Here is a 16,391-nt window from a genome sequence, read left to right on the forward strand (position 1 = left end):
TTCCTGATTTAGGACAACTTTGAAAACAGCATCTATGTATCTGAAGGATCAGCATTTTTGAGAGAATGGGGGGAAAAAGAAACCTGTCAGGAGAGACTGCTGACATCCTAGTGTGGGTAGCTAAGCCAACATACCACTGTTTTTCTGGGTCAGATCCCTTCCCTCTAGCTGTATTGTTTTACTGTCTCACTTTGTGGTTTGTGCAAGCTCTAAAAAAGAGTCTTGACAGGCACTGCCAGCTCTCATGCTCAAGTCCAGGTGCATCTACTTTTATGTATTTTGTATGCCTCCTGTTAGAATGTCGCTGGAAGACCGAATCCTTTAAAAATACATTTCTGTGCCCCAGAGAAGAAAATGCTGTGTTGAACCACTTGCCTGTAAAATGATATTTTTTTCTGTGCTTTTCGTAATGTAGAGAATTCCTCTCCCCTAAACTGGTTGATAAGGTAACTATCATAAAAAGCTTATAAATGTGACACTTGATTTTTTTTTTTTTTTTTTCTGGATGTAGATGCTACCTTCTTTTTTTTTTTTATTTTCAGAGAAAATAACCTGACCTTCTTTCCCCTTGCTTTACTGATAGTGCCTATGATCAGAAGCCACAAGTGGGAATGAGGCCCTCCAACCCACCAACGCCATCCAGTACTCCTGTGTCACCGCTGCACCATGCCTCCCCAAACTCAGCTCAGACTCCGAAACCTGACCGGGTTTTCCCTACCCATCTCCCTCCATCGCAGTCCATTCCAGACAGCAGCTTCCCTATGGACCACAGGTAAAACACAAAACACATGAGGGACCTGTGCAGAAGGTATTTCAGTTGTGGCTGCAGGTCTCTTACAAAGGGTAGCACTGGCTTCCTACCCATAACTATTGTCTTGTGAGTTGGGGGACCAAGGTGAAAACCAGGCACTTTCAGAGTGTCAGAAATAGTGTTTTGTGAAAGGCTGGCGCCCGGCTTGGTGCACTTCAGTAGGAGTTCATATTGGCAGTGACAGAGTTTTAGTGACTACCTTTTTCTGTCTTGTGAGGCTAATTACAGGGTTCTGGATAATCTCATGTAGGCTCCCTTTCCCACGAAAGGCTGGAACAGATGGTCTTTCAAGGTCCCTTCCAACCTGGGCTATTCTGTGATTCACTTGAAGTTAGTTAGCCCTTCAACATAATGAAGTCACTAGTAGGCATGATCCTGGCTATAAATGTCTGGCCTCTTGCTAAACAACTCACCTATCTAACAGATAAGTGGCCAAGTTATGGTGTTACTGCTTCAGAATATTCTCTGGAAGGGTGGATCATTTTTCCAACCCCTTTTGAAATATAGTATTTCAAACAAACTAAGATGCCAACATAAACTGTGCTTAAATAACATTAGTCTGAGTAAAAGCCACAAGAGCTAGAGACTAGCATTAAAGCTTAAACTGTCCTTAAGTCACCCTATTTTGTTTTGATATGTTAGAAATCCCCAGACAACTGACTGTCTTTCTTAGCTTAGTTTTGCAGCAGATATGCTCAGTGGATTTCACTGAGTTTTGAGACCAAACACTTGTTTGTGGAATTCTGTTTATCCTAACCTTTATTGCAAGAACCTGGTTTTGTCGGTGGTGTTGTGTGATTGCTCCGAGCTTTTAAAATTTCAGCTGTATGTAAAGAGATATATATGTTCAGAAACTCGACTTAGCTCTTAAACGTTAGCAAATTAAGAAGCACCTGAAAAGCAAATCACAGTTGCTGAGTGTGTGATCTGCCTGCTTCTGCTCTTATAAGGGCTATTATCTCCAGGGATTTGTGCAGATCACTTCTGAAAGGGGTTTACTAAGTTGTATGTTGCTGTTATGTGCTCTGCTTAAATAGTTTTAAATATCATCCAAGGTTCTCTACAAGCCCTTCTGGGGCTGGGAGTGAAGAAACACTGAATTGGCCCCTTCAGCTGCCATAGTCACCATCTTTTCCCCCTCTGTGGACTGTGGTCTAACCACGCAGGCCTCCAGTGAAGCCAGGCAGTGGTTTTGATTACAGGATGATGGATAAATGTGTTTCTGTATATACAGCAAAGTCAAGTTGTCAAGAGACTGAAATCTCTAGAAGCTAAATGGCTTCTGTTCAGAGAGCAGTAATAAGATTTTTCAGATGAAAAAATCTTCTGTTTTAGAGCCACTTGTAAAGAGAGTATTGAAGCTGAATGTTAGTCCTAATTTGTATTTATAGAGATTTGCGTACACCTTAGTATATTTTTCTATAGCTATAACACTTGCTCTGCCCAAGCTTTGTAGGCTCTTTACATAATTTCCCCCCTGCTGCCCCTATCTTTGATATTCATGTTCTTTAGGGCATTTTGCACTTGTGCTTCCCTTCTGTAATAGAGCATGATGTATTTTAGTGAAGTCCAAAACAGAAAACTCTGGCCAAAAAAATATTTTTTTTTTCTTTTTTTAAAGAAAGGTACAATTGTAATGGAAGATGTTTTTTCCCAGTTTTCTTATGTATTGTGAATCTTCACACTTACAAATGTCTGAAGTAAATGTACTTCACATTTTTGTGAAATTCAAATCGTCCCGATTTACAAGGTGATCTGCTACTACAATGAGTGTGTTCAGAAAATGTCATTTAAACAAATGACCTACCTACGTGATTTTGTATATAAATCTGAATCTCAAGGCATATTTCTATGGAACATGCATTGGTGCCATAAGATTGCATTAGTATCTAGAACATACAGCCCATACATCTTCGTACAGTGCATGAATATATGAACGATAAGTGGTCCTAACAAGTACCAACAGGAATCAAATCCACTTGTATAAACAAATGGCTTGATTCCATACAAAGCTTCCAGTACAACAAGTATTATTAACTTCCTTTGAGGCTTTGTGAGTGAGCCTGTTTCTTATTTTAACTTCAAGTTGCAATTTTCTGATTCACTCCTTGACAGTTCTTAATGATAATTTCTGCTTCTTTTTTTGGCTAATGAAAAAAGGAAAAGAGGGAAATGAATGCAGTGCCAGTCAGCCTGACTGTTTCATAATACATTTGAGTTTCTAAGTTTATTTTCTGCAGGTGTAGGTGGAATTGCAAAACCCAAGGTTACAGTGCAGTACTCTTTCTACTGCAAAATATAATATTTACAGCAGCATTAAAAAAAAATAATTTTGTCTCCACTACTACATTGTAGTAGTGTCTACCTCTGTAGCTCCCACAGTATTTGGAATTAAGCTATGGTAGTGAATATTTTTCAGACCAAGTTCACAGAAGCATTATGACAGATGTTATCAGAGTTTAAATTGTTTCAGAAACATACAGTACATATGAGTTGAAAGTCATGGATTGTATTGCCTGTGCGATCAAACCTCTGAATTCTTCACTCACCCAGTTTTTCCCAAAAGAATGTCTGGTTTTGCTTGCGTGAACTGAAGTTGATTCAGATCCAGAGTACAGGAAGCTGAGGAATTATTAGTTCTTGATTTTTATTTTTATTTTTATTTTTTTTTTAGTGTGGCACTGAGAAACTTGCAGAGAAAGGCACAGGTTTCTTTCTTTTTTTTTTTTAAAAAAAAAAAAAAGTGTGCCCTGTTCATGATGAGTGCTAACAGGACTAGTAGGTAGTTTGTTGAAAGATGTTGCATCTGCTGTGGTTTAGTGCAGACCCAGTGTTACTGCAGTGGTGGTTACCACTGCTATGGTAATCTGCAGGAGATCACAGGGAGACTTTGTGCAGTTCATCAGGGCACGGTGGGAAAATAGCATCCTTTTGCTCTTCTGTGTGCTTCTGAACCTTCACATGTCCAATACATTCAGACCTTTTAGTTCAGGTAGATATGTTTTATGGAAGAAACAACAAGCATAGGTTCTCAAATAGCACGGCATGTAAATGAAGTTAATTTAAAACTGAATTGTCAGATTTTATACCTGCTGAACAGCATTTGGGAGTAGTTGATGGCAGAACGGCTTCTATGGATGACTTCTTTCATGTAGAAATGACCAAGGGAACAAGTTAAGGCAGAAGGGAAATTCTTAGATATTGTTTCTCTTAGCAGAAATTTGCACCCTCTCCTTTTGCTGAGATGCTTATATGCCCTTTCCATTAGAGCTGGAATGCAGTGCAGCCTTGCAGGTAGATCTCACATGGCACTATCCCGGAGAGGACGGAACTGTGGACTTTTATCCTGGAATGATTCCAGATTTACAGCAGACAATACTCTTTATGCAAAATGTTTGTGTTTGTTGTGGTCAGAATGGTTTCCGTGTAACTGTAAGAACGATAAGAGTAAATTGGAGTACAAGCAATACGTTGCTGATACTCATGAAAGAACAGAGAACTCTGCCTAAGCCTCCTTCGTGTTACTGTGGTAGGATGTCAGTCTTTCTGCTGGTTTGAAGCTGATGCAGTTCCTATTTGCCTCTTCTGTTGACAGAAGATAGTGAATGCAAAGAGGATGGTGGTGGGGATAGGTCTTAGAGCTGTTATTAATAGGTGGGGTTTTTTGTTTCTTTGCTTGTTGCTGTTCTACAGTGAAAGTGATCCTGATGGGACCACTGGGCATGATCACAACCAACATGATTTCTACTGAGAAAGCGATACAGCCACTGATCGTGACCTGTGAAGATCTTTGGGAAACAGAATGTAGCTCAAGTCCTTTACATGACCTCTCTAACTTGTGTCCTAGATTTCGCCGCCAGCTCTCTGAACCTTGCAATTCTTTCCCACCTTTGCCTGCAATGCCAAGGGAAGGACGTCCGATATATCAGCGCCAGATGTCTGAGCCAAACATCCCTTTCCCGCCTCAAGGTTTCAAGCAGGAGTACCACGATCCAGTTTATGAACACAACGCTATGGTTGGCAGTGCAGCCAGTCAAAACTTCCCCCCTCCTCTGATGATAAAACAGGAACCTAGAGATTTTGCATATGATTCAGGTAGGTGAGACTTTCCTTTAGTTCTGCATAGCAAAGTAATAAATTAGTGCAAGCCAGTGCTGTTGATGTTTTGATTGTATGAATTGAAACTTGCTCTTTTGGCTTCTAAGTCTCCTGAAATAATTTATGTCTGAGATAGCTTAGAAAGTAGTAAGATTGCTACATAATACAGTGTGACTCATTCCACCGTTGCTTGTTCTGCAAAGGACTTCGTTTTCCAGAAGTCTCTGTCCAGAAAGTGCACAGGTTAAAGAAGCTGGAGAAGAAAAAATCAGGGATGCAAAACTGAGCTTGACTTAAGAGGGGGCTTGTTCTGTGCTGTCTCATCTCTGACCTCTGAATTTGTGTGCTCCATTTTATGAGCTCTTTCATTTGTCTGCCAGAAATAGAGGACTCTTTCTCCTCTTGCTTGCGCTACTTTAAATCAGGAATAACTCCGCTGAAGTGGGGTTTATACAGCTATAAAACCAATGAGGGAGAAGAATCAGCCAAATTGGTGTCAGCTTCTCAGTTTGTGCATACTGCTGTGTTTTGTGCAGGTACATAATCTGTGATGCCAGGTTGCTGATGTAGAGAATACATTGTTGCTATTAATAATGTTTATTGTGATTGTGCTTATAGGGCAACTGGAATGGAGCCTTATTGCTCTATGGATGATACAAAACCGAGGAGGTGGTGGCAGAACCTCCTCTCAAATAGCTTCGGTCAAAACAGAAAAGCAATAGAAAAGAATAAAAGCATAAATCAAGGGAAAAGCATTGTAAATGTTTGCCGTGATTTAAACATAATATTTATATTATGCTTGGGAAAAGAGAGAGAGAATCAGGAATGCAAAAAAAGGAGTTTAGTAATGAGTACCAAGTTACAAGGAGACAGAAGCTGGAAGGGTGGTATGGAGAGAAGCTGAAATTAAAGCAGCATGGAGTGGGCTAGGTGGGGTAAACAGTCAGCCACTGTGGAGCCAAGAAAATGCAATCAAAACACGTTTTCCAGTTTTTTGTGTAAATGATTTCTGCAACTCCCCTTCAGTCTGTGCCTCTGTCCTGCTTTGTGTCTGCCACACTGTTGAAAGGGAGGGATTTCAATGAGTCTTCACTGTGCTTCTGTTGCTGTCGGACACGCTGAGTTGGGCAGGGGGAATGGGTGGCCCTGCCTGACTTCAGTCTGACTCTCTCTTCTGGGTGCTGCAGCACCTGCAGTGCTTTCCTGCTGGTTCAGTCTGTGCCTAGATGCTTTTGCAGTTTATTTCTCAAAGGCTATGTGGCTGCTGAGTTGAGGTCTCCTTCGAAATCTTAGCCCATGACAAGCTATCTTGCAATTTGATACAGAAGAGAACTGGTTCTTATTGTCGTTTCTGTAGCTAACTTAACATTGTCTATTTAGGGGGGTAGTTTGTGGTACCATTAATATAAAGTGCTTGTTTTAGAGTTGACGTCTATGCTAGAACAGGGGAATTTGGAAAGTAGAGCTGCTTTCTCGTTTCTAGTTCTTGACAAGCAAAGAACCAATCCTTAGGTAAATTTCAGTTATGCCCACACAGGTAGGGGACCAGGGATGAAATGTTTCTCCAAGTTTAAATATAAGACAAGATTAATATGAATTCAGATTATAAAGATGAGATCTAGAACTCAGCCTGTTCATTGATGAAGGTTCTTTGGCAGTTGTGTTTCTTTAGTCTTATGGACCAGCACGGGAGAGCCAGTCTGCAGAGTTCATGTGGCAATGGCTAATAAATGGGGGACCGCAGCTTCAGGCACTGCCAGTCCCTTGCAACCTTCACAAGCACTGTTATTCATCCTGCTAAATTAAAGACTGAAAAAAGGCTCTTTTGTAAGTGTGCTTCATATTAGGCTAGAAAGTGGGATCTCCTTATTGCATACTATTACTTTAAATCTGGGTTGGCTGCTAGCATTCATCTTTCTTTGGAATATTCTTTTTGGAATAAAGCAGGAAATTTGGTTCTGAAAGGAAGATGTGCAAACTTGTATCCAATCCTGTCATGCCTTTTTTTTTTTTTTGTGCCAGCAAGAACAACATTCCACTTTATAGTAATGACGTTCAAGCAAAATTGTTGTTTCTTTTGCAGATGAATAATTAGTTTTTAAAAATGTAATAGCTGTGTAACCAGTGGTCATGAAAAATTAATCTGTTGGTATCAGGAAGTACTTTTATTGGCCTCAGAATCACTGCATTTAAGTTGACACATCTGTACACTCCATAAATTGCAGTCAACAACTGTGGTCTGTTGATATTTTGTCTTGTTACCATCTGTTCTCTAGAAACCATCATTTTCCATCCTTGCTAAGAGTACATTAAATAACCCCTTAGGAAACATAATGTATTTGTCACTGAATCATTGATTTCATTTTTCACCTATGGATGTTCAGGGAAGGAGGAATGCCAGAGTGAAAAGTCCTTTTTGCTTGGTATTTTATTGCAGCTCAGATAAGAATATAGAAACATATTTTAAAAGTTCATTGTAATACACTGAGATGTTCCTTTTGGGATGTTTTTGAAAGAGCCTCATAAAAGTTCATTGCTTTTGTGCACTATACTTTTATACTTTGTGGGAAGCTAGTGAATGAAAAGCATTATTATGGAATGATTATAACTCTATTAAAACATGACATTAATTATGACATGGGAAATGGCAGATCAATTAGTTGTAATTGTAATTGCAGGTATGCAATTTCTACTGCAGAGTGTTTGAGATAATGGAAAAAGAAAAATGTCAACAGAGTAGAAGCCCGCCCTTATTCGTCTACACTTCTAGAAGTCACAGAGCATCATATATGTTCAATCAATCAGGCCTCATTTTCCACCACAGATTTCTTTTTTTTTTCATGACTGCCAGTCAGAGGTATTTAGTACTTGATGCTATGTCTAGCAGCTTTAAGCACAAAGATGCAGCCAAGGACATGTAGAGCTTTGAGATTTTGCATCATTAATTAATATACTCCAGAAGGCTTCCCAAGACCTTTGTTTACAAGGGCAAATGGTGAGCATTTCTGTGCAGTTAGCACTTCTAGAATTTAGTTAATGTATTTGAGTACTTAAACAAAACGGCCAAACTTGAGATACAGCATCTATTCTGGGCTTTATTTTTAAGCAGGATCTTTGCAGACTTTTCTTAATGTCTTAATGTAGTGTATTTGCAAATATACTAAGGTATGACTCTAGCTATGTGTGTATCAATTAATACTAAAAATCAAGTTTTAAAATGAGAAATTATTAAGTTTAAATCTAATTTTGTTTTGCCAAATCAAAATAGTTATTTTGGTTGGAAAGTTCTTTTATGACCATGCCTTTAGGAACTTTGAAATTTGTCACATGATGATGTTAGAGGAGGAATTGTTGTTTGCATATACTTATTACTGGTTGCCAGGAATTCAGCTTTTGAAATCCAGATTCAGTCTTTCCTGAGCAGGTTACAGCCATTAGCAGGGCTGTCCTCACAGTTACATTTCAGGGTAGCCCCACAATTAAATGCTTGAACAGACCTTAGAAAATTTAGATTCTCTCCCTGTCACTTCCAAGGTTTTCTTCCAAGATGCTAGTCACATCACTTAAGAATGAACTATCCAGACGAATTATTAGCCTCCATGTCTTGCTTTCTGAGTTGCTCATCCCTTTAATTCCTGAGACGTCAAGCAATAAATACCTTGTGTTGGCATATGAGAATGGATAGGGACCCTTTGTTAAGAGAGATGAGCAGAGGCAGAAAGACACATCAGATCTGTATACCTGTTTATTTTGGGTACCCAGTTAGGACTGGATAGTTTTTAAAGAACATGATGTATTACATATGTTCAAAGCTTACCTCCTATGGACTTTCTTTGTATTTCTAGGCGAGGATGTACAGAAACATCAGATTAGGGTCCCTGTGTAAGCACTGCAAAAATAAGAAATAATACGAAAAAACTGGCAGAAGTGATATGACTGCTTTGGAAAACTTCATTGGGGCTGGAATGGGTTTTGGGGCCTAAAATTCAGCTATATTAATCCTGAAGGACGTATTTTCCTTTCTTGAAATGTTCTGCCTCATGAAGTACACAACTTCCAGCCTCTGTAACAAATGTAGCAGGGGCTCCACCTGCAAAGCTGTTTACAGCATGGCTCTCCCTCCCCAAACAGTTTTGACCTGTGCACTCAAGAGACAAGTGTGCCGAGGCGAATGGCTGTATCATAATTCATTTGCGACAAAGGAGTTGTATCAAGGTTGTGCAGGAAGTAGTAATTATGACATTTCTTAACCTCCTAAGTTTGCTCTTACAGGTTAGGATGTTGTTAGCATTCTACTGTCCATGTTATAAATGTGTATTTACCTAATGACTGGGCACAGAATAAAAAGCAACAGTCCTTTCACATGATGTGGTGGTTTTTGAAAAGCAAATCAATGCGAGTTGATGTGGAAAAAGATCTCTAGTAGCACGTTCTTCCCTAGAGGTCAGCTGGCATGTCCTTCAATTTGGGAGTTTGCAGAACAGCATAAGAGAATGCTGTTGACTTAAAATTTTAAGGGAAAATAAAATTAAATTTATTTTGTGGAAGAATATTTATCTGCAGATTGCCTTTTGTTTTTCTTTCCTTTTTTTAAACAACAGTTGGATATTATATTTTACTTTTTGGAGGTAAAGTTCAGATATGTGGAGATGCTAGTGTGAAGGAAGAAAGGAAATCTTAGCTGTCAGAGTCAGTGCCAGTTTGCTTTTTCTAGTGTGTTCTCTAGTGTGTTGACCAGTGCAGCATTTAAAATGGCACAACTTGTGGTGCTTCTACTACTATTTTTAATTATATTGGCTAATTTTTGTAGAGTGCTTTGAAAACATAAAGCACTATATGAGTGCTAAGTATTATTACTACAGTTTTCCCTTGGGAGATTATTTCACAGACTAATAGACCTCAGAGTTACAAAATATTTTTTGATCATAAGCCTAAATTTTCCCTTTGATCAGCTCCATTCCTTTGCTCATTGCTACACCTCTTTGGCTCATCCTGAACAATTCCTTGGTATTAATGTACCAACTCTAAATCTCTGTAGACAGTTTGCATGTATACTCTTAGTCTGTCTGTGTGACTCGTTGTTGAGATCTTGCTTCATAAATCCTGCAGCTGCTTAATCTTTTCCTCAAATTCTGTGTAGGTTTTTTCTTTCCTTGTCTCTTTCTCTCTTTTTTTTTTTTTTTTTTTTGGTCAGGCTGCAGATATTTGCAGTATTTTTGAACACAGTTTTATAAAAAGCTCTGTGAAACAGAAGTGACTCCATCCTTTTCCTGGATATGGTGCTTCAGTACGCACATCTCAAAACTGGATCTCCTTATGGCCTCTACATTCTTTTACACAGCAGTACAATTGTTCTCAATGAAAATCCAGCTGGCATAAAGGCAGGAGTGGAGAAGTGGTGGCGGTTTGCTCTTGTATTCAGTAGGTTTAAGAAGTCTTCCCCTCCTCATTTTTGGTTTTGCAGTTTTCCTGTGTCTCACTTCTGTGGTTTAAAATATTTCACCCTTCTGTTTCAGGAGCTTGTCTTTGCTGTGCTCTTTCAGTGAGTGAGTGTGGATTTTTTTCAGTCGTTAAGCTGCACTGCGCTTTGTATGTGCCCTTGAAACACATAAACACAAATCGGCTGTTGGATGGTATGACAGTAGAAAATAAGAGCATCTGAGGGGGAACCTTGGGAAACCTGGACTTGAGAAGATTGCTATGAATGGCAGAATTTTAACTTCTCACTTGCTTCCCATCTAGCTGATTTGCTCTATTCACTAGTTCTGTCTGAGGGAAATCTGTAGTTAGAATAGAATTCATTTTTAATATTATCTTCATGAACAAAGGAAAACCTGAATACCAGGCTAATGTGAGCATATAGGTAGGAGACCATACATTTATTCTTCCTCTCAAAGCAGACAATACAATCTGAAAAATTGTCCTGCAGTCCCTGTTTTTCAAAGAAATGGATAAATTTCCTCTAAATCTACAGTTACAGTAAGTGGCACTGGCTAATGATTTGATTTGAGGATTGAGAGCGCAGTCTGGATTTACTCTTTGTGCATTAACGCAGGTCAAATGGACACAGGCTGCATTTTAAATCAGTAATGGAAGGCTGAAGCCTGCCTTAAACCAATCACATCAGCCTTACCCAAGACCGATTGATCCCGAGAGACTGAGCCCTGTGAGCATAGCTTTTATATGAATGGACTCTGTGCAGCCTGAAGTTTCATTCATAAAATGGATGCTGAAGGGAAAAAAAAAAAAAGCACACACGCCAAACCCTGGAATGTCCATTTATGCGGAGCTGAAGGGTGTAGTGTTCCCTCAGCTGCTGCTTTTGCCAGTTGCCTTAAAGTAATGATTAATGCTTCTTGGCCCTGCCTGCCTGTAAGCTGACACCATTTATGGCCTTGGTGTGTTTCTAATGTATAGTGAATGAGAAGGCTACATTCTCAAATCAGAAACATAAACAGGAACTGGTTGGTCTGAATTCCATTCAAATATGTCACTTCAGCCGTGCAGTGTTTGTCCAACTTCGATTTTACAGGCAGGGGATGGGGCGGGGGAGAAAAAGCAACACAGACATTTTTGCAGTAAGATTACCAACAAAAGGAGCGAGGCAGAGAGAAAATACTGCTGCATTCTTTTGAATTCAAAGGGAAGCGATGTTTAAAATACGTTTTACAGTTACTGAGGTTAATAAAAGCAAATATATGATTTTAAAGTATGCTCAAAAGATCAGCTCCATGTGGAATTTCAATTCAGAGCTGAATGTATGAGCCTTTGTTTTCCCGTTCTGCTGTATAAAAAGTTACACATCGCCTAGACAGGCTGTTGACATCTGGTCTCAGAAAATGCATTAGATGTTGTCATAGATCTAAAACCTAAAGTTGTGGAAAGGAAGCTGTTTGCTTAAAGGCTTTTTTTTCTGTACATGTGTAATAATTCCACTTAGACCTGAGCTGGTAGGGCCGAATCTAGTTCTCCGGTAGGTTTTTGTCAAGTGAGATGTAAGAAATTAAACTGAACAAATTTTAATTAGGTGATTTTTATAAGGGGATGTATGTGTACCTATGAGTACATACACTTGGAGATTTTTTTTCTCCTAATTACTGGTACGAAGGCTAGTGACAGACAAAATGATCAACAAAACCTTCAATTTAAATGTTTTAAAACTGCATAATGGTTCAGGAAGAGAATGCTTAATTTTTATCAGAGAAGACAGTGACTCTGTTTTCACCCATGTAACTTCAGTGCACCTACATTTTTCATGCTGAACCTGCTAATGGAAAAATAATGCTGACTTTTGTGTTGCCAGGATTTTACCAATATGTAGGACTCTCTTGTAATTATGTAGCTTCTGAGGGGATAGTGCTTTTATAGGTGGTTGAACTAAAACATGGTCCACCAGCATTTGTCATTGTGAAATACACTCAAGCACTTTCTGTATAGGGGGATTGTCGTAAGTTCTGAGTGTCTCTTTTTGGACACCTGTACTAGTTTTAATCTTAATGTGTTCTGCAGGTTTACAAAATCATAGGTTTCATGATCAAAGAGAATCATTTGGTACTTCTCCCTGCAAAATACAGATCATGCATCTTTTTTAGTGATGCCTGGTGCCACTTTAGCCACTTGTTGCAATCTGATTTGAAGAATTGTCTTTCTTACCTAAAAAGCCCTGTCTGTTTTCCAGTATTTTCAGTATTGCTCCTCACCCTTGGCCTGGTCAGAGCTCCTCAGTGGTGGAAAACAGCTGCTTTCCACCAGGAGGCTAAATGTGTTTCAGTGGTGGATGGAAGCGCTCCTTTGTAAACAGTTTGTCAGTGTTCTTGGAAATCCATCAACAGAAAAGTTACTTAGAGTGTGATTATGATGTTTTAAGTTTGAGGCCAGAAATACGACATGTTCTAGCATGAGCATTTTATTTTGAAAAGGCTACCTTTGTCTCTGCACTTGGAAAAAATCTCTCCCACTGTACCAACCACCTCTTTGTGTACCAGGGAAATGCTTGTGTTGCTCAGGTAAGCCCTTGGCGGAGCTCTGCAGGGCACCAAAGGCAGAACTGGTGTTCTTCTCACCCTGTGTAGCACAGGGTCAGACTGCCATGTGCCAGTGGCACCTGGGAGCTGGGTTGGTCCCAGCTACTCGAAGGGCTTGTGAGTGTCCTGTGCTCAGCAGCACACAAGGGAGGAATCCGCACATGCTGTATTTCTTGCCTACGTGAAGACAAGTGACAGAGCACGTTTATGTCTCTTTGTGCAGACACACCAACTCTGAATTGCTGAAATAGGCATCAAAACCCATGTAATTACATTTTGAAGGATATGGTGGAAGTTAAATTACAGGACTGGCTGTATACACTGCCAGTGGAGCCCCTCCAGAGTTTTGGGGAACTGCCCCTTTGGGAGCAGTTCCTTTTGGGAACTGTTCTTAATATGACTTAGTTCATAATAAAGTGTAAATTGGAGAAGTAAATGGGCAAATAGTAAGAAGGTTCCAGTTTTAGTGTCATTGCTTTGTTTTATACTGGTAGGGAAGTAGACAAGTTTCACATATGAGTTGAGGTGACTTGGTAGCAGGCTCACTGCACGAGGCAGCCGCTCACCAGGAGACTGTACCATTCCCCAGAGCTGCCACATGGAGACCAGTGCCAGGCCCATAACTTGACTCTTCACCCACACTATTTCAGATTGTCCACACCTTCTAAGCTTGATCTCCCTCTCTCTACACATGCATGTATGTAATGTGATAGCTATGTATCGCACTATGCTTTGTCACATGCACATGGGCAGTGCCCTGGGCCTCCAAATCTTCTGATGATGTTGATAAAGCGAACTAAAAAGTAATTCAGAGTTAGAGTGTAACGTAACAAGTGGTCCTTTAGATAGGAAGGATATGTAAGGTCAGAAACAGAAGTGACTGAAGAATAAATCCTGGTTCAGGTTTCTAGGTCCTGCTTCGCTCTGCTTCATTCAGGAGAAGATGGCCAGTTTGTCCCGTTGCCTGCAGAAGCTTAGTCTTCATCATGTCTCGCCTGGCTGGGGACGCAGGCTGAAATTCTGTTTGTTTCTGCGCAGGGTGTGATTGTTTGTCTGAAACCTGGTCCTTATCTCTGAAAAACAATCAGAAAAGGGAATTTAAGGATTCCTTACCTACGTTGAGTTAAAGAGGGCTGAGACAACCTAACCCTTTAAATCCTGATAGGATAATTAATATTAAAATCTTCCTTACCAAGGGACCATTCAAGTGTCTTCCTTAATATGAAATGTAGAACCTCTACCTGATAATTCAGTAGTAAATTTTTCTTGTCCTGAGGAAGTCTTTTTTTTCTGCTTTGATGTATTTTGATGAAGGCACAGCAGAGCTTATTTTCAGTATTCTTGTTTGTGACAGTCCCAGATGAGAACGCATTTCTCCAGTGTCTAGGTTACACATATTTTTGATATAACATCTACTGGGAAAAAATTGTTTCAAACCAATATGATATAAGGCCATATTCATTGTTTTAAGATGACTACTATGTTGCTGTTAGCAAGGTGAACAATGAAGACTGACCTCTAAGTATTAATAATAAAAATTATTTTTTTAATGTCTCTGTATTTTTAGAAGTTTGTTTTTTTTTTTTTTAAAGGGGCTCTGCTGTTTTTGAGATGATGTAACTTTACAATGTGAATTATTTCATTAAAAGCCTGAAATAAGTTTGTGTGTCCTAAATCAAGGCACATTTTGCTTAGAAGACTACAAATTGTTAAAAGGTGATAGAATCAGTCACCTCAGACACTTGGATCCTACCCTAGAAGTGTTTTATGCCTCCTTCTGTCTCATTTGTTGTCTTGAAGTAATGCTTTCAGGAGAAGAAAACACATAATTGCTCTGTAATTTCTGCACTAAAATGTTTTCTTTTGAAGTAGCTCCGCTTAGCTTGTAAAAATACTTCTGGGTCTTAGTCAAGCATTTAGTACAATTTAAAACTGCAATGCTAAATTTCATTGGTTGGACTTTTTATTAGATAAGGTAGAAATGAAAGCAGCAGGCAATTTAATTAGCAGTAATTTTTCTGGGCAAGTCATTACTTTGATGAACTTCAGAGCAATGTTTATGGCTCCTAATTAACCATGTTAGTCATTTGATTGAATAATCACTTTGGAAATGTTTCTACAATTTGATTAGAGTCTGACCCACTCTGATAGTCATAAATTAACTGATAGCACTTTAAGATAACAAGACTCTAGTTACTTTACGAGAAATAAACTCTTCCTTGCTGTATTTTTTGGTCCTCTGTGGACTGTTTAAGCACAGGCTAACCAGAAGATTGAGTAATGTTGGTACAAACAATGCTTGCCTTAAAAAGACTCCAGATGTTAATTATAATTGACTTAGGAACATGGGAGATGAAACCCCAAATTGGCTAAGAACACAGCTTCTTGGATGTGTGCATGATTATTTGTTCTGTATACTCTGCTGTATCACTTTGCAGGAGTGGAGTTCATGAGTCAAAAAAGTGTTTTGCTGCCAGTACGGGTGGATTTTAACCTAAAATAGAAAATAGCATCTGTTTCAGTTCTTCAACTTCCTCTTTTTTTTACGTAAATTTTTCCATTCTCCTTAAAATTCAATCTGCTTGGTAACGTAAGTGATTCCTTGCAGGTGAACCAGTACTTGTAGCCTTGACTTCTTGTGTACAGAGCTGTACTTGACTTGGGTGATCACTGAGTCACTGATTCCTGTGGTTGCTCAGAATGGCTGCCTGAGACATTAGAGATTCTCGAGGCCTGAGCAGGCAGGCACCGAGTGTTTCATCCAGAGTAGGTAATGAAGAGTTCGACACAGATGTGCAAGAGAGACTGTGGACTGTTAGAGGAAACTCCTTATTACTGCCCTGTGTTTCACTTGTTTTGTGAAGTCAATGTAAAACCTCATTTTCTTATCCTGCCAAATCTTTGATACTCATCACTAGTCAGTGAACAGTGAAATTTGGAATCACAGCCTCAAAGAGTCTGTAGGCAGTGTTGGAAAAATAATGTCTGCTCTTTCGACCTCTGCATCTCTGAAAGAGTTACAAGTTACTGGTAACAGATTGCATAGTTTAGGGTAGGAGTTTATCACAAGATCAAATAGACTTTGTTAAGCAGGATTTTTGATATCCAAGAAGTGGGTTTAACATGATCTAGAAGGGCAAGCGTTTATGGTATATTTCTGTTTGCAAATCCTAGTGCATAGGATGTAGCTACTTGGGGACAGTGCAAGACACAGGTTAAAAATAGAAAGATGTTTAAAGAGCACCATTTTCATTAGTTCTGTTCGGTTTTTCTCATTCTTTTTGCAAATTGGAGTAGAAGTGGGGAATGGCGAATGTCTGTATTACTTAAAATGTGCACACTATTTCTTTTTTGAGAGGGGGAGGGGATTTGTCTTTTTTTTTTTGTTTAAGGATGTACAGTTGGAGGGTGAAATTGATGTATCTGAATTCCTACATGAAATGCTTAGTAATTGCAGA

The 16,391-nt window shown here is 39.2% G+C and overlaps 1 protein-coding gene across 3 annotated transcripts in view; it reads left to right on the plus strand.

Moving 5' to 3' along the window:
* The window catches only part of ETV1 (ETS variant transcription factor 1), a 67,693-nt gene that overhangs the window by 35,390 nt on the left and 15,912 nt on the right, over window positions 1-16,391 (plus strand). For all 3 annotated transcript variants that reach the window (XM_082046650.1, XM_082046649.1, XM_082046651.1), the window contains exons 7-8: window positions 584-772; window positions 4,659-4,906. In XM_082046650.1, coding sequence (XP_081902776.1) covers window positions 584-772; window positions 4,659-4,906 — 437 coding nt within the window. The remainder of the gene's footprint in view (window positions 1-583; window positions 773-4,658; window positions 4,907-16,391) is intronic.

This window comes from Streptopelia decaocto (genome assembly GCF_964273445.1).
Source record: "Streptopelia decaocto genome assembly, chromosome: 2".
Taxonomy (NCBI): Eukaryota; Metazoa; Chordata; class Aves; order Columbiformes; family Columbidae; genus Streptopelia; species Streptopelia decaocto.